Source organism: Centropristis striata, chromosome 9 (assembly GCF_030273125.1).
Source record: "Centropristis striata isolate RG_2023a ecotype Rhode Island chromosome 9, C.striata_1.0, whole genome shotgun sequence".
Lineage (NCBI taxonomy): Eukaryota > Metazoa > Chordata > Actinopteri > Perciformes > Serranidae > Centropristis > Centropristis striata.
In genome coordinates, this window is record NC_081525.1 from 16,897,431 (window position 1) to 16,915,537 (window position 18,107).

General features: G+C 40.9%; 1 protein-coding gene across 1 annotated transcript; it reads right to left on the reverse strand.

Moving 5' to 3' along the window:
• Nucleotides 1-1,266: 1,266 nt before the first annotated feature.
• On the reverse strand, nucleotides 1,267-17,888 carry zbtb11 (zinc finger and BTB domain containing 11). The gene is made up of 10 exons (XM_059341760.1): nucleotides 17,380-17,888; nucleotides 15,360-15,610; nucleotides 15,025-15,256; nucleotides 13,736-14,733; nucleotides 12,621-12,944; nucleotides 11,486-11,900; nucleotides 4,138-4,255; nucleotides 3,898-4,056; nucleotides 3,640-3,815; nucleotides 1,267-2,044 (listed from the first exon to the last, which is right to left on the reverse strand). The coding sequence occupies exons 1-10, from the start codon at nucleotides 17,690-17,692 to the stop codon at nucleotides 1,503-1,505; spliced, it is 3,528 nt and encodes a 1,175-aa protein (XP_059197743.1). The 5' UTR covers nucleotides 17,693-17,888; the 3' UTR covers nucleotides 1,267-1,502.
• Nucleotides 17,889-18,107: the final 219 nt, after the last annotated feature.

An 18,107-nucleotide genomic window follows, 5' to 3' on the forward strand; every position in this document is an offset into this window, starting at 1 on the left:
TTGATGTCATTTTATGTACATTTTATGTAACTTTATACTTCTACTCCACTACATTTTAAGACATATATTGTAATTTTTATTCCTCTACATTTAGCTGACAGCTTTAGTTACTTTTCAGGTCAAGATTTAAAATGAAAAACATGATACATTTAAAATGATTACCCATTTTTATAAATTAAACCACTTAAAAGTTTATTAGGTAGTTAAAATGAGCGAGTGGAGTCATTTCACAGTGTGGTATTAGTACTTTTACTGAAGTAAAGGATCTGAACACTTCTTCGACCACTGTCTTTTTTACTTCTTTACATTTTTTTTACATTTATTTTGTTTTATTTATTTATTTATTTTTTATTATTATTAAAAAAAAAAAAAAGGTTGCGCATGCGCATAAGTGGAAAAGGCCGTGCGTGCGCAGAAGCGCAGAAAGGCCACGCATGCGTAGAAACGCAAAAGGCCGCGCATGCGCAGAAACGCAGAAAAAAATCATAAAATAAAATAAAATAAAATAAAAGTTTAAAGTAAAAAGTAAAGTAAAGAAATAAAAAAGACAGTGGTGGAAGAAGTGTTCAGATCCTTTACTTCCGTACCACACTGTGAAATGACTCCACTCCGCTCATTTTAACTACCTAATAAACTTTTAAGTGGTTTCATTTTAAATCTTGACCTGAAAAGTAACTAAAGCTGTCAGCTAAATGTAGAGGAATAAAAAGTACAATATATGTCTCAAAATGTAGTGGAGTAGAAGTATAAATTTACATAAAATGTACATAAAATGACCTCAAAATTTTACTTTAAGTCCAGTACTTGAGGAAATGTTCATAGTTACTTTCCACCATTGCTACCTGCATCTTCTAACTCATACATATCAGTTAAGAGTCCTCCTTCAGACACTGTATGAGGATTTAAGGGATAGTTTGTGCATTATTATACAAAACTTGGTACAATTATTGTCAATGCCCTCCTGAGGATAAACCTTTAAGGTTTTATTGATCGGCCCCTAGGTGGCACTGTGGTGGCAGTCTAATTTCATATTTGGTACCGTGGCCACACTATAACACTTAAGGCCCAGACACACGTGTACTGCGAGGGCCCGTTCAGGACTGCTTGCAGTCCTAGTTCTTATTTCCTCTTTCTTCAAACTGACACTAGAGGGCACTAAGAACTCACAGCCAGAAGCTTCTTACTATAGGGACCAACAGATTTTTGTCTGTCTGCCACAAAACCAATAAGCATGATGAGATGAAAAACATGACACCAAAGCAAGGGTTGCAACTTCATTTCTACCTTTATTTCTCCTGAGTGGCAAATGTAGATTTGTAACTCATTAATTCATCCTGTTACTGTGTATCTAGATATTTACAGAGAACATACATGTGAATGTGTGTGCACAGTTTTGACTCATGGTTCACTTATGGTATTTACATTCACATAAAAATAGTCATCTTTTTACATTCTGTTACACGACTGTGAGAAACTATGTGGTCAGTCTGTGTGAATCCTGGTTATTCCACCTCGGCCACATGAGCGACCTCCACCTCCATGGTCTGAATCACTTCTGGTGCTTCATCCAGCTTGGTGTCTGTGAGCGCCTGCTGCGCCAGGACGTAGTTCACCACCTGCATGATGCCCTGATCAGACAACGTCGCCACCGAGCCGTCGCTCACAGCCTGAACGGCCTGCACGGCCTCCACAGCCTCCACCGTCTCCTCTGTGATCAGCACCGTCTCGATCTCCTCGGCGGGCGGCTGCTGGGCCGGTCGTAGCTCGGGAGGCAGCTCGGACGCCAGGATGCTGACGGCGTGCTCCACCTGGGTGCCCTGGTTGTGGAACTGGAGGGTGTCCTTCTCCAGCATGATCTTCCCAGGCAGGTTGTCCCCGTGGTACTTGGCCATGTGTTTGCGTAGAGTGCGTGCGTCGATGTGGGCCTCCTGGCACATGGGGCACACGTACGGTCGCTCTCCTGTGTGTGTGCGGACGTGACGCTTCAGAGAGCGGGCGTCGGCCCAGGCAACGCCACAAGTCAGGCACTCAAATGGCTTTACGCCTAGAAGAGAGGGGGAAAGGAAATATCAGCAGAGTGAGAAACGAATCATATAAAGAGCTTCCACTTACAGGATTTACACCAGTCATGGAAAAAATTATCAGACCACCCTTGTTTTCTACAATTTCTTGTTAATTTGAATGCCTGGTACTAACTACTTGAACTAACAGTACAAACTAAAGGTACATTTGTTCGGACAAATATAATGATAACGACAAAAATAGCTCATAAGAGTTTAATTTAAGAGCTGATATCTAGCCATTTTCCATGGTTTTCTTGATAATGACCAAAATTAGATTATTCCTTCCCATTTATTTCATCAGTTATTTATTTCATCAGTTATAATTTATAGTATTGGCTGACGTTGATGTTTAATAATGTTGAATATTATTTTAAATGCATTGGCAGAGCAGTGAAAAATTTGTGCAAAATCCATATTAAAAAGGTCTATTTTCATTCCAGCTCAAAAAATTACTAAATCAACCACCATATGGGTTATCTATGTTTTCCCCCTCTAAAATCAGTATCAGCTTCAAAAATTCCATATTGGGCTCTGCTGTTCATGAAGGAGTCCCAGGGGAAAGGTCCAAGTCAAAAGAGAAGTCTGGTATTCCAAGAAGGAAAAGAGAAGTTTAAATGCTGCTTCAATGGCTTCTCCACCTTGAATTCACCCACCAGAATACAGCAACCCTGAACTGTGGTTATAATTAAAGATAGCGAACATTGTACAACATGTAGTCAAGCGGAAGCATCAGTACAAAAAAAGAGTCTGTATCAGACTTCTATCTTATCAAAATATTAGTGGAATCCTACTGTGGAGGCACTGCCAAAAACTTTTAATTTGAAAATGGAAACAGAGGGAGTTGAGCCCACATAAAGGAGGCTCTGAGCTCCCCTAAAAGCAGCAATATCCTCCATCTGTGAACTAATACATCACAAAGATGGGGGTAATTTTTGGACATCCCCTTATATGGTGTATATGGTCATTTTTTGACATCCCATAATATGGTATTTTTCTGTAATTTCTGGTCATATTATACTCTATAAAGCCTCATATTTCTTCATGAATCTTATTGCTTTCTGGGGGGGGTTCTGACAATAAACTTTACGACAGACTATAATTGACTCAATTTGAAGCATTTTTAGGCATTTTAAAATTTGACAATTATTTTTTTTAAATCGACATGCATTAGTATGACTTTTCTGAACTGGGTCATTTTTTTTCACTATTTTTGGACAAACTATACTACTACATGTATCAACAGAGTATAATTGGACCATTTCCAGCCTTTTTAGGAATTTTAAAATTTGACCTTTTTTTAGAAGGGGTAATTTTTGGACATCCCATAATATGGTATTTTTCTGTCATTTCTGGCCATGTTATGCTCTGTTATGTATCAACGGACTATAATCGACCAATTTCTAGCAAAAAGAACCATGATTTTAACAAAAGAATGTCTTTTAATGTCTTTTTCCTTACCCTTAGGGGCTCTGTATCTTTACACTAACAGAAAATATTGAAGGTGTTGTTATTATGTGGTTAATCTGCAATGGTTCTACAATTGTTTAGTCTCTTCCTGTCCTGTTGGGAGTCTTACCCTGGTGGTTGTTGATGTGGCGTCTGTACTCTCGGAGCTGCGTGAACTTTCTCCCACACTGCTCACACTCTCTCTCCAGGTTCTGCTTCACTCGGCCTTTCTTCCCATGAGTGGCTTTCTTCACGTGCCTCCTGAACAGAGCCTTCTCAAAGAACTCCTTCCCACACACGTTACACCTGAGGACACACATGAACACGCATTACACCTGGGAACACACCCGGCCTGTGATGTCTTGGGTTCAGTCGTGTTAAGACTTACTTAAAGGGCTCGGCCACGCTGTGGGACTTGACGTGCGAGTACCAGTCCTTCTTCCAGCTGTAGCATTTCCCACACACCTGGCACTGGAACGGCTTCAGGCCCATGTGCTTGTTCATGTGCTGCTGGAGATCTTTAGCTACATAGAACCTCTTATCACAGCTGCAGGGGACATTAAGAAGGACATTTTAAACATCACTGTCTCGTGGAATCATTATTGAAGAGAGATGAACAGTTACTCACTGAGCACAAGCAAAAGGACGGACGTCAGGTTTGGGCTGGTGCTTCTTCAGGTGTTTGCTCAGAGCTGAGGCTCGGTGGAAAGTTGTTCCACACGTGTTGCACAGGTACTTGGATTCACCTGTGGAAGGATTTTAATGGTTTACATATAAACGGACACAAATATCTGGTGGACTTCACACCATTTTAGCCAACTTACCATAAATATATCCTCACTTGTCTTAAGTTTTAAGACATCATCTCTAACTTTTGTACTTCCCCTGAACATAATGGAGGCAACTTCAATGTTATTTATCGATTCATGACTGCCAAGTATCAATATTTAGTGTTCTGACGGCCGGTGGACCGTCAGTATTTTCGCCGTTTTTGTTTTTTTGCGGAGGCCGTAGCAGGCTCACTTTCAGGAATATACTGGAGATACTGGTATCATATGAAACTAGAAGGTCTAGGCACCTGTTCGTCAGGATATTGTGCTGGGAAGTTGTCGAAATAACACTGCAAAGTTAGCCTATTTTTATGTTTCATAAAAAATAAAATTCAGACCAGAGAAACTTAAAGTTGAGGAAAGTTTGAGAAAATGCTGCAGTAGTTGTCGTCCATACATGTTTGATATCAGTTCAGTTCAATTTGACTGAATACTGTGGGTCAGTCTGTGGGTTTGACTGTCATTGTGGAGAAATACAAAGACTGAAGTGAGATGAATAGACTTAGAATAGAATTTCTCTTATTTGACAACACAATTCCTGCTTAAATTTAATTTTGTGGACACAAACAGTCCAATCGCAATATATTGCATCGCAATACCCTTTTTGTGTTATTCTAGATTTTCATTTTGACTGCAAATGTATAATTGTTGGCCTAACCACATCAATGTGTCCTGAGTGAGACCAAAAACAGCTGTTTGACTTCATCACAATGTCTTTATCGGAATTCACGTGAAGTTTAAATGTGTTTAATTAATATTCATCTATCAATATATCCTCATGGCAATTTTCTGAGAGGATCAACAGTTCATTTTTTAAAATTCATTGACATATTTTACACAACAAGTTCCACACTTCAGTTGTCAGTGTGACCGCTGCCTGAGGCTCTGTATGTAAATGACTGTCCACAGGAACACCATGTCCCCGACAGTGTAACACCTGCTGGGTCACATTCTCCTGTCATGTCCACTGGACCGGCCCTCCGTTAAAGTCATGGGCCACTTTGTTTATCGACATGTTAATAAGTATCTGACTTTATGTCAAACTAGTTCCTCTGTATTTCTGTTACAGCTGTGCTCTGACAGTTAAGAGAGTTTACGTTCTCCGACATGAAATGTATTGACAAGCCTCACAGAAATAAGCCACAGAGATACCGTAATGTATTCTTACATCCCTGTTACTGTGGATAATTCACACTTGTGGGTAATTAGTCGACAAGTCAATTAAATGCAGTGATGGGAATAACGGCGTTATAAGTAACGGCGTTAGTAACGGCGTTATCGTTACTGCCAAAAAATGTGGCGCGTTACTCTGATTTAAGGCAGCTGTTTTTCATCAGACCAACTAGATCTCTAAACCGAGCGGCAAAGATTTGTCTTGTTCCTCCTTAAATCCTCGGTGAGGGCGGGGGCACGAGACATCGCATAAATGATGACGATTGGCTGAGGTTGAGTAAAATTCTATGGTAAGCCAATCAGAGGTGGAGTTGGGCGGGTGTTGCTTTGCTTATGCAAATTCGAAAGCTCGCGTAGCCTAGTGACCAGACACACAAAGACGACACAGACACAGACGTGACACAGACATGAGGCAAAGTCAACGAGAAACAGGAATGGCAAGTAGTCCAAAAGTAGCCTTCTTTAAATGGAAGTATAGCCACCACTTTTCCTTCCAAGAGATTAAGGGAACGAGTATAACCGTGAAATGCACATTATGCTCTGGAGTCAAGTGCCTCTCCACGTCAGTGTCGAGCAATTCAAACTTAATGAAACATCTTTTAGCGTTACATGCTTCCACGAAATTAGTGGCCAAGATCCCCGAAGGAGAAGGAGACGGTGGAACAACACCCAAGCAACTGAAGCTTGATTTTACGGCCCAAACACACGCTTTGTCTCAGACCGAGCTAAACAAACTGGTAGCCAGGTATGTTGTGGAGGATATGCTGCCATTATCAACGGTTGAGTCGGAGTCATTCAAAGCACTAGTTCAGAAAATACCGGTCAGAGGAGGGGTAAGCTTGCCATGTAGAAAGACGTTCTCAAACTATATTGACGCACAATATGCTGAAATGAATATCAAGCTCAAAAGGACATTTGAGGGATTAGAATATCTGTCGACCACAGCAGATATCTGGACTGCATGTAATAAAAGTTATCTAGGCGTAACGGCACATTGGCTAAATCCACAAAGCATGGAGCGAGGTCAGGCAGCACTGGCATGCAAGAGGTTCAAGGGACGCCATACACATGACAGAATAGCAACGGAGCTTGACCATATCCACTCTTCTTATGGCATAACCCACAAGATCACGACAACAGTCACAGACAATGGCTCAAACTTTGTCAAGGCCTTTAAAAGATACCAGCCAGTCGAGCATGATGACGAGGATGAGGGTGAGGATGAGGTGACGTTTACCGATATCAGTGAGGCCTTGCAAACCACTGTTGTGAATGATGATGATGATGATGATGATGATGATGATGAAATTGAGATCACTTTGCCTCCACATATGAGATGTGCGTCACACACTCTGAACCTTGTTTCATGCACTGATGTAGACAAATGGTTACTGTCAACACCAGGAACAAAAGCAGTGTACAGAAACGCTACCACAAAATGCACAGGGCTATGGAACAAGGCTAGTCGGTCAACGGTGGCTGCAGAGACTGTGCATGATGTTATCTCAAAGAAGCTGTTAGTCCCATGCACCACAAGATGGAACTCATTTTATGATGCCCTGGCTCGTATATGTGGGATTCCTATGGTTGAGCTGAACACCATCTCGTCCAAGTTTGGATTGACAGCCATCACAGAACGAGAACACCAGTTCATTAAGGAGTACTGTACAGTCATGAAGCCACTTACAGTTGCCTTAGACATTCTTCAAGGAGAAGATCATTGTTACCATGGCACACTCCTACCCACCCTGGAGACATTGATTTTCAAGACCCTGCAACTGAAGAGTGGCCTGCACATCCTAGTTGACCTTCCAGAGGCAATTGTCACGGTAAGAACTTTAATTTATTTTAGATCTTCAACAAATTACACAATAATTTAATTGTATTAATTTAGATGGATGAGAAAGGTTAACTCTATTCTCTTCTAGCCTAGTCTTTACAGTTATATTATATTATGACTACAGATGATGGACCTTCAAAGCCTTGTTGTAAAGAAATAGAATGTATCTGCATTTGCATTTATATTTATATAAATATAAATGCATAATAATCTATAATGCTCTCTCTCTCTCTCTCTCTCTCACTGGATAGGGTAAGACACAGATAACATAATATGGACTTTGCTTCCTTATGTTTCATTCAAGCGATCAAAACAAGATTTGCAGAGGTGCTGGAAAGCGAGGATGCTGTCTTGGCTGCTGTGACTCTGCCCAAGTTCAAACTACGCTGGCTGCGGACACAGGACAGGAAGGACAAGGCCAAGGCAAGTCTGCTGGCAGAGTGTCGGAAACTTGTCCTGTACCAAGACCGGCAAGCAGGTACCAGCCCACCAACACAACATCTCAGCACAGACTCTGCCATAGAGGATGAGTTCTTTTCCTTTGAGGAAGAGGATGACACCTCTTCTACTGCTGAAAGTCAAGTCGCAGATTATTTCAAGTCAGGAGAACAAGGGACAGACTCTCTTAATGGATTTGCACTGATTAAGAAAATTTCACTCCAGCATAATGCAGCCACTCCATCCAGTGCCCCAGTAGAGAGACTTTTCAGCCTGGGGAAGCTTGTCTTGACTCCACAGAGGAACAGGCTTTCTGACCAGAAGTTTGAGAAGCTTTTGGTTTTGAGATACAACCACTGGTTCAGTGGAAAGAACGGATGGATGGATGAGTAGATGGGTTGGTTTGGATGGATGGGGAGAATGGAATGATGGTTGGATGACTTGTTGGATTGATAGATGAATGGATAGAAGAATGAATGAATGCATGGATGGATAGATGAATGAGTGAATGTTCAGGAGCTAAAGTTGGATACAGTGTGTCTACCTGTTGTCTAAAGTTGTGCTGTATCTTATTAGATTTGCAGTAAAAAGAGTATTTTTTTTTAATACATTTTTGGTACATTGCTTAAAGAGCATAATTTAATTTAATATATTTGTTGGCTGGCTGCAGTCTCCTGAGGTGAGATTGTCAATGGCCAGAGAAATGGATATTTTTTTTTTTTTTTTTTAACTTTATTTTTAATTTTTCACATTTTTCCAGTGTCTTACACAAACAATCAAGACATATGAATCTCATAAATCAGAACATACAGGTCACCGAGGGAAATCAAACTCTTTGTCTCAGAAAAAAGAAAAGAAAAAGAAAAACACACTACGAAGTAGGGTCACAGTAATCCATAGGTAGGAGGTTAGGAGTTATTCTGTTTTCTCATTTACATACGTAAGCCATTTCGACCAATATTTCAGGGCTTTGTTACGGTTCAGTCTTAGAGAAAAAGTCAACATCTCCATTTCATATATCTCTCTTACAGTGGCTGACCACTCTCCCACCGTTGGTGGCTCCCTGTTAAGCCATTTCCTAGTTATTGGTTTTTTTCCAGCTGCCAATAGTATCTTTAGTAGGTATTTATCTTGGGATGTAAGGTCAGTTGGTAGATTGCACAAATAAACGGTTTGAAAATTATATTTAATGTCAAAACCGAGAATTAAGTTTATTTCTTCAACTACACCTATCCAATAACACTGAATCACTGGGCAGCACCAAAAGATGTGACTGTGGTCAGCCATCACATTATTACAATGTCTCCAGCAATGTCCAGATTCATCTCTACCACTCTGTAAATATTTTCTTCTTGGGGTAACAAAAAACCTAATGACATTTTTCCAAGCAAATTCCCTCCATTTCCCTGAACTGGTGGTGGTGGAATTTAATTCGCATATGTTTAACCACTCATCTTCTGTCAAGATTATATTTGCTTCCCTCTCCCATTTACATTTTATATATGATGTTGACATTCTTTTGTGAGTTTGTTGGCATAGGTATATTCTGGACACTAATTTCTTGTGAATTTTACCTTTGTATGCGTTAATGACTATGTTAATGAGGTCCGTGTCATCTTCTTTCAGAATTTTTATATTTCTATCATAATGATGCCTGAGCTGCAAGTATCTGTAAAAATCCTGTTTATCTAAATCATGGTTTTTCTGTAGTTGTTGGAAACTATCCAGGCCTCTATCAGATGAGATCACACAATATGAGGTAATGCCTTTTCGAGTCAGTTCCTTAAATCTTGTATCCAGCTGAGCTGGTAAGAAATCTCTGTCAGATTCAACCCATCTCAGAAGCCGAGCTTTCCTCTCTAATTTTGAGTTGCTGACCTCCTTGAACCAGATATTAAGGGAAGTTTTTGTAGGGTTATTTAGCGTACTCAAATATATATTCTTGAGAGCTTTGTCCCCCAGTAAAGACTGAAGAGGAATATCAAGTTGGTTTAACTCTAGTTCCTTCCATCTTGCATCATAGTCCTGCATACACCAATAGACCACATACTGCAGTTGTGCTGCTTTGTAGTAGTCCACCATACATGGGAGTGACATCCCACCTTTCTCCTTTGGCAGGTGTAATGTTTTGTAGCGTACCCTTGGTTTTTTGTTTTGCCATATGAATCTGGAGATGGTCCGATTCCATTCGTTGAACTGCTTAGTTGGTACTTCTACGGGCAATGATTGAAAGAGGAATAACAGTTGAGGTAATATAACCATTTTTATAGTTTCTATTCGGCTGTATAGATCGAGTGTCAGGGAAGTCCATCTTTCCAAATCATTTTTAATTTTGTTTGTGATGATACTGTAGTTTGCATTAAATATACCTTCGTAGGTCTTGGGGATGTTAACACCTAAATATTTCAAAATTCTGGTTTTCCATTTAAATTTAAACATTTTACGTACATTTTCCTGAGAAATGGATATTTTTTTAATGTATTTTTTTTATTTTTAATGTATTACCTGTTTATATTTGGATGCCATGGAGTTTTTCTACACATTGCACTTTTCAGTGATATTGAAAGCACTTCATTGTTACACTGTTCTATTGTTCTGCTTCTTTGAACTACAAAGAGTGACTATATTATTATTTTTTTTTGTACATTGCTTAACAAGCATAATTTAATTTTGCTTAGTTGTGGCCTGTTGAGGTGGAATAAATATCAAAAGTTCCAAAACATCTATTGTGTTATTTTTATTGATCCACTCTATAAAGATAGTAATTATAATATCTACAATAATACATGACATTATATTGGATGCTAGTCTCACTTTCCCACAGCAACTTTAAAATAGTTTAGTTTTGTGTACTGTGGATTTCTGTTATGTATTGTATGAAGTGTCCATTTCATTATAGTATTCAGATTTAAAATAAATAATTGAACACGCACATGTATTTTAAGTTCCGTCAAAGAGGGGTGGAGGTGGGGTCCAAATTCTTTGACACATTTGAGCATTTAAAAAATTACTTGAAAGTAACGCAATAGTTACTTTCCAAAGTAACTAGTTACTTTTATAATTTGCAACTCAGAAAGTACTTTAGTTACTTTTTGGGAGAAGTAACTAGTAACTATAATTAGTTACTTTTTTAGAGTAACTTGCCCAACACTGATTAAATGTTGCTGCCCTCTCTAGTCAGAGCATGAAGCACCAGTCTGTTAAACTTACTATTAAAATTATTATTATTGTATTAATGTACACATTTAGATTACATATTGACATCATTTAATGTCACGCATTTCTGGCCAAATGTTATGAGCATCTGTTAGCTTCTAGTGCTAACAACGCTGAGAAAAAAAGGAGGAAAATCAGCCAAAAATATTAAATTGTGCTAAATTTTGAGTGTTTTCTGAGTTTTTCTTACTTTTAGTCTAGTGAAATATTTCCAACTTCTGATTAAACGATGTAGTTGTTAGAAGCATCCTTACAAACTATTTGATGCTGCAGTTAGGAGCCATATTGCTCACCCCCATATCGTTATTACCGTATTTTCTGTGAGCATCAAAAAGATTTCTATTCACCGCCATTGTACTGAAGTTAAAAAGTGAGAGACGGAGACCTCATAACCTGGACAAACAAAACTAAAACTATCTACATGTCTAAACCAAATAAAATACACTTTTTGGCTTTAAAGTTGATGAAGCTTCACTGACCTGTGTGCAGGCTGGTGTGCTCCTCCATGCTCCGCTTGCTCACAAAAGACTTCTTACAGTATTCACACTGGAACTGCTTGGTGACGTCGTGCAGCGCTCGGTGCATCTTCAGGCTGTGTTTGTGGGCGAACGTCTTGCCGCAGACCTTGCAGGAGTGAGGCCGCACGCCTGTGTGGTTCAGCATGTGGATCCGCAGGGAGTAGAGCTTCGGCAGCGTCTTCCCGCAGATGTCGCACACAAATTCTCTTTTGGTGTTTGGCGTTGAAGTCTTCTCGTCCAGATCGCTGCCTGCTTTGCCCTCGGAGCTCAGCTCTACCAAGGGTTTGGGGATGGGTGCTCGCTGGCTGCTCTGCTGCTTGTGTCGGGCCAGGTGGGCCCGGAGCGAGGCGGCGTACTGGAACTCCTTACTGCACAGCTACAACACACACACACACACACCAGGGTCAGAACTAGGGATGGGCGTTTGGAAGAAACCTGCCAAATCGAGCATCTATAACGTTAACGATATAATCGATTAATCATTGCATGCATACATGGGCAAAATAAAATATATATATATATATATATATATATACAGTACTGTTCTGATAACAGACCCTTTTATTTTGAAAGGATGAAAAGAGACTTCTAGCGATCGTAAAACTAACTCAAGTGAGAGATACTGTAAAGATAACATCAAGGAGTTCAATATTTTATGTTTTAGCCCCCGAAGATGCCTGAGGTCAGTTTTCACAGTAACCTTGCATATTTAAGTGTGTTTTGTTTTTAATTAAGTTTTGGGTCAAATTAAACCTAGTAATTCATGCTAGCAAGGTTTGATACAGTAAGCCAGTTTTGCTCAAATTAATACTCTTGTATTTCTCTGTGTTTTATAATTGTTTTTGCAACTTTCAGTTTGCAAACTGTAGCTTTATCCAACTTAATTCTCAGCTCATTGGCTTATTGACGTACGGCCACAGAACTAAACGCTCAGCCGTGTTTCAGTTAAGTGAGTACTGATACACAGTCATAGATAAAATAAAAAATGCACAGATCGATTAAAAATTCAACGACCATTAATCGATTATCGATTAATTATTCCCATCCCTAGTCAGAACATTTTCACAATGTAACTTCATCAAACGCCAAAACTTACGCTGCACTTATATCCCCGAGCCTTCTCGTGTTTTAGTGTGTGCATTATTAGAGCGTAGCGTCTCTGGAAGGACTGGCCGCACTCTGAGCATGTGTGCTCTCCGTCGACGGCGCTCTCTGCTGGCGGTTGCTCCTGCTTGGCTCCGATCTCTGGCTCCTCCGCCTTCATCCCAGCCTCGTCCGTGCTGGGCTCTCCTGTCGTCGTCACGATCTCCACTGTGCTGGTCTCTGGATCCGCCCCCGACTCAGACACCGCATGTCCTTCACCCTGAGTCTCCATTGGCTGCTTTGGCGGTCTTCCCCTCTTCCCGGGCCTCAAAGCCACCTGGAAACACATTCATGGTCAACAGAGGCACTCATTTTTCAATCTTAAACAGATCAAACAAAAATACATTATAAGCAAGGTTTCATTAAAAGTTATCTATTATGCATTCTCTTATTTTCTGTGATATACATAATGTTATAGAGGTGTGAATCAGCAGGGGCCCCACGATACGATTTTACCCTGCCTGATACTTGAGTCACGATATATTATTGCAATTTTAAGCATTTTCCGATATGGTGAGTATTGCAATACAATATATTGAGATTTAACTGTTCAACTGCATTTTGTGTCCAAAAAATTACTTTCATACTATGATATGATCTGAACTGTGAGATTTGTGATTGCTACGGCTTTCTACATAATCTCCAGATATGTTACAGTTTTCTTTACATACACTGCTACATGTAGCTACATGCTAAATGGAAACCTGTAATCTTAGATGCAGTTGTTGTTAATTTCTCCTCAACTCTCTTCAACATTCCTGCTGAAACAGTTTGACTGTGTAGTTTTAAAGGCTTTTATTGCTGCTATTGCCGCTACGGTTATTCCTCCAGTTGCACTGACAGACAGCACAGAGATGGGAGAGCAGAGCATAAATGCGGACGACCCAGAAACACGGGCCAATTACAGCAGACTGGGCTTAAAGAGACAGACACCCAAAGGAGCGTCTCAGAGGGTGAATTGAGGTGCAGCAGCCAACTGAGAAGTGATTTTTGAACATTAAAGCATGTAAACATGTTCTAGTAGAAACTCAAGATACACCTTTGAACCTGAAAATGTCATAAATCTACCTTTGGGGGTGTGGCACGTGGTGGGGTTGACCCTTTCTTCGCCTCCTCCTCCCCCTCCAGCCCCATGTGCAAACGAGCGTAACCTCCCTCAGCGATGGAGCGCTGCCGGAGCCGTCGTCTGTTGGGGTCGTCTGACATCTCCTGCTTGTCTCCGTGGCTTTCGTCAGCAGAGGGATCCTCCTCCTCCAGCAGCACGAACTCCTCAACCTCCACGTCCTTCTTCACTTTGGCAGGACGTCCTCGTTTACGCTTCTGAGTTGCAGGTGCTGATTCAACCTTCTCCTGAGGCGCCGTCACTGCTTCAGAGGCGGCTGCAGATTCGACGACTTCTGGAGGGCTCACATTGTCTGGGTCCACATTTACAACAAAAGCTCCCTCTTCTGCGCCCTGCGGCTGCTCCATCGCCAGGCAGGCTGACACCACGGCCAGCGACTCGCTGGCTCCGGCCTGCCCGCTGTGGGTGACCACGGTCATCGTCTCCTCCTCCATTCCCTCTGCACTGCGTGAGATGAGAGTGACGGTCTCTCCTGGCTCAGCTTGCCCGCTGTGAGCGATCAGAGTCACGGTTTCAGTTTGTCCAGCCTCCCCATGATGCGCTTTGTCTCCCTCTACGCCTTCAACTGCCATCGGCTCCTGGATGTAGGCCTCTTCAGACGGTGTGACAAAAGCTAAGGACTCGCCTGCTACAGCAACAGCACTCTGGGTGACCACCGCCCCGCCGTCGCTTTCTATGGTGACCATGTATGTGCCAGAATCGTCCTTTATGTCGTCCTGAGCGGCCGGTTGACTCGACACCACAGTGTGCACGTCTCCTTTTTGATACACCGTCAGCTTCTGCTCCTCCACCTGCTTGTGCACAGACTCACAAATCTGCAGCACCTCCGTCATGAGCAAATGCCGGGCGAGGTTGGCGATATCTGCCATTATGCAGAAATTAAACGTAAGCATGGACGTGTAAGCAAAATCCAACAGCGGGAGGAAGCTTGCTTTGGTGAATCCTGGAGAGACAAACATGCAGGTTAAAACTGAGCAATAATGCAAAATATTGGACGTGTGAATCAGCTGAACTGAACTGATATCAAACATGTATGAACGACAACTGCAGCATTTTCTCAAACTTTCCTCAAATTTAAGCTTCACTGCTGTGAATTTTTTTTAAATAAAAAATAAAAAAGCCTAACTTTGAGCAGCATTATTGTGACACGATATCCTAGACACACTAGTTTATGATACCAGTATTCCCCCCACCTCTACAAAATATTACATGAACAAAAAACAACAAATCTCACCAGAGAGGTCAACCACAGCTTCGTGAGTGGAGGCAGCCCCCTTCTCGAAGAAGAGCTCGTTGAAGTATTCGCTGCAGGCGGCCAGGACAGATTTGTGTGCGCGGTACTCCTCTCCTTCGATCAGCAGTGTGATGTCACAGAACTGGTTGCTGAGGCGCTGCAGGTTGAGTTTGTCCAACATTGTTTGGCTGTGTTTAGGCAGGAACTGGTTCACCTCACCCTTACTGTCCACCTGGAAAAAGTACACAGTAATAAAAATCCATGAATAAAACACTTAATTATAAGGAAAACAATGTAATTAACAGGACTGATACAATACAATTAGTGAAACGTACAAAGACCAGTTCGTGCTTGGCTGCCGTCTTGGCCAACTTGGATCTCAGATGAGAAGATGAGTCGGTGAAGACTAAACTATCGTCTCCCTCTTCTTCCTCCTCTTCTTCTTCCTCCTCATCATTCATGTTGGCCGCCGCTCTGCGTCTCCCCGGGCGGGTGAACAGTCGAGGTCCTGAGCTGTCATCAGCGCTGCGCCTGCTCAGACAGTGAGCGCACTCTCTGATGTGGTCTTTGACGTGTTTCAGGATACCTGAGGGAGACACACAGTGACAACACCGTCATTTTAAACTACTCCAATCAAGATTAGGGCTGCTGAACTACTGACTGTTTTCATTATCCATAAATCTGTCAAAAATGTGCCTAAATGTTTTAAGTAGTTCTGAATGCTAGAATGCTTTATGTCTGCATCTGCCAGTGGGACATCACAATAACACAAGGCATAATAATATTTTAATTCCACGACCGGAGAAACAACCACGATTCCCCCAAAGTTGGGACGCTGTGTAAACCATAAATAAAAACAGAAAGCATCATATTCAGAGTGTATATTCATGCAAACAAACATTTAAGATTATGATTCAGTTTTCAAGTATTCAGATCCTATACTTCAGTAAAAGTACTAATACCACACTGTGAAATTACTCCATTACAAGTAAAAGTCCTGCATTCAAAACTTAAGTAAAAGAACAAAAGTATCAGCATCATAATGTATGATAACCAAAATCATTATCAAGAAAACCATGGAAAATGGCTACAAATCAGCTCTTAAATGAAACTTAGGAGATATTTTTGTTGTTTTCATTATATTTGTCCAAACAAGTGTATCTTCACTGGTACCAGGCATTAAAATGAACAAGAAATTGAAGAAAACAAGGGTGGTCTAAAAAAATGTCCATGACTGTATAGTGCAACAATGTTCTTTACCTCTCATAGATCACGGTTCAATGAAGATAATTCACTTGTTTTTCGTAAAAAATAAATAAAAATAAAATAAAAATGAATAAAAGACCTACATATACAATACAATGGTATTACATGACATTTATTTTTTTAATTTTAATTTTACATTTCATCACACTGTTAAAATAATCGCCTTAGTAATTTTTTGTCAAAATTGTTTTTTCGCCTAAATCATCTCCTCATGACGCTGGCCACCTATGGTAAAATCGCCTACATCCTCAGTTGATCAGATCATGTGATTTTACCCCTTTAAGATCATCACTTCTTTGACAATTTGCCACATTCATAGGCATCAGATAAGAACCCAGCAAATAAGAGCTAAAGAGAGATTGTTTAGTTATCATTTTAGTTTATCAGTGTTTTATTGTTGACACTAATTGGTAACACTTTACTCTAAGGTGTCTACATAAGGGTGACATGAGCGTGTCATAAACATGACATGGGATGCGTCATGAACATTAATGACACTTTGAAGTAACATCAATGCTCATGATACTTGTCATGTCATGTTTCTGACAGGCTTGTGTGACTCTTATGTAGACACCTTCAAAATAAAGTGTTACCATATCTTGCTTAAGTCAGAAAGTCATGTTCATAAAGTTGCCGAAGTCATTTATTTCTCTTAAGTTACATAATTTACACACAGTGTTATTACTATGCCAGTAGCCATCCTTTGCTACATCCTTTTTGAGTGAAATGATCAATAATGTCATATGTAACAGTTTTGGTGAAGTTTTTTGTGTTTCCTGCAAAACTTGAAAAAATTAGTTAGGCGATTATTTTAACAGGGTGACGATTTTTATTTTTATTAAAAAATACGTTTTGTTTTTTAAACTTTAAAATGGGTCAATATGACGCGCAAAATAACAGGAGGGTTAATACAAATAACGATAAAAGAATAAAACGTGCACTGTAACTCGCCACTAGATGGAGACAGAGAGTAACTCCGGCTGTCACGGTTGCTGTATTTATGTTTGTCCAGGCTTATGTTTACGCCGGTTCTCTCATTTATCAAGTGATCACATCCACTGTGTTGCTGCTGTGACCTCCGTGTCTCACCTCTCCACCAGTACTTCTGAGAGATGGTTTCCCAGGTGAGCTGCTGGTTCAGGTGCTCCCCTCCTTCTGTGATAATGTGCGCGTCGTTGATAAGTTCCTTCCTCCGGCCGTCCTGCAGCACCACCTCCAGCTCCGTGAAGTCCCCCATTCCCTTCAGTCGACGCTGGTAAAACAAAGTCCCGTTTCTCACCACATAGCAGGCGGCCGCTTTGCGTATCTTCCTCTTGGTGTTACCGGGCGTCCCCGGCGCATATGGCTCCCGTTCATCAGTCAGATAGCGTATGATGGCCAAGTAGCTTTCTTCACTCGACATGTCTCAGCCGACTTTTCACGCTCAATTATGGGTTTCTCTGGAAGAGGAAGGGCCCTCTTCGGCTTCTAAAATTACGATATAAATTTTATGCCGCAGTCAAGATAGTCGATACCGTGAAATAGAGACGGCACAACAACATTTCAAATTGTTTCCAAAGGTGGAACTGCAGTTTGCAACCGTCAGGGTAGACGAACAGACAAAATGGCTGCTGCACAACCGGAACTTGCGTCAGTAACGGCGGAAGCACGTCGTGAACATTTTCCACCACAAGAGGGCGCGATGTGCAAACTTTAAACAAAATATAGAAAGAGAGGCATCAAATTTAAAAGTACATTAATACAAAATCCATCATTGTTGCCTTTTGATCCAATCAAACTTGAAATCGGCCAAATTTGTTTCTCCTCTACACGCAATA

Excerpts from the sequence above, each read along its gene's own strand:
- zbtb11 (XM_059341760.1), bottom strand. The coding sequence starts at position 17,692 with ATGTCGAGTGAAGAAAGCTACTTGGCCATCATACGCTATCTGACTGAT. Across the intron at positions 14,734-15,024 it reads AGCTGTGGTTGACCTCTCTG|GATTCACCAAAGCAAGCTTC; the intron begins GTGAGATTTGTT and ends TTGTCTCTCCAG. Across the intron at positions 2,045-3,639 it reads CCACATCAACAACCACCAGG|GCGTAAAGCCATTTGAGTGC; the intron begins GTAAGACTCCCA and ends CCTCTCTTCTAG.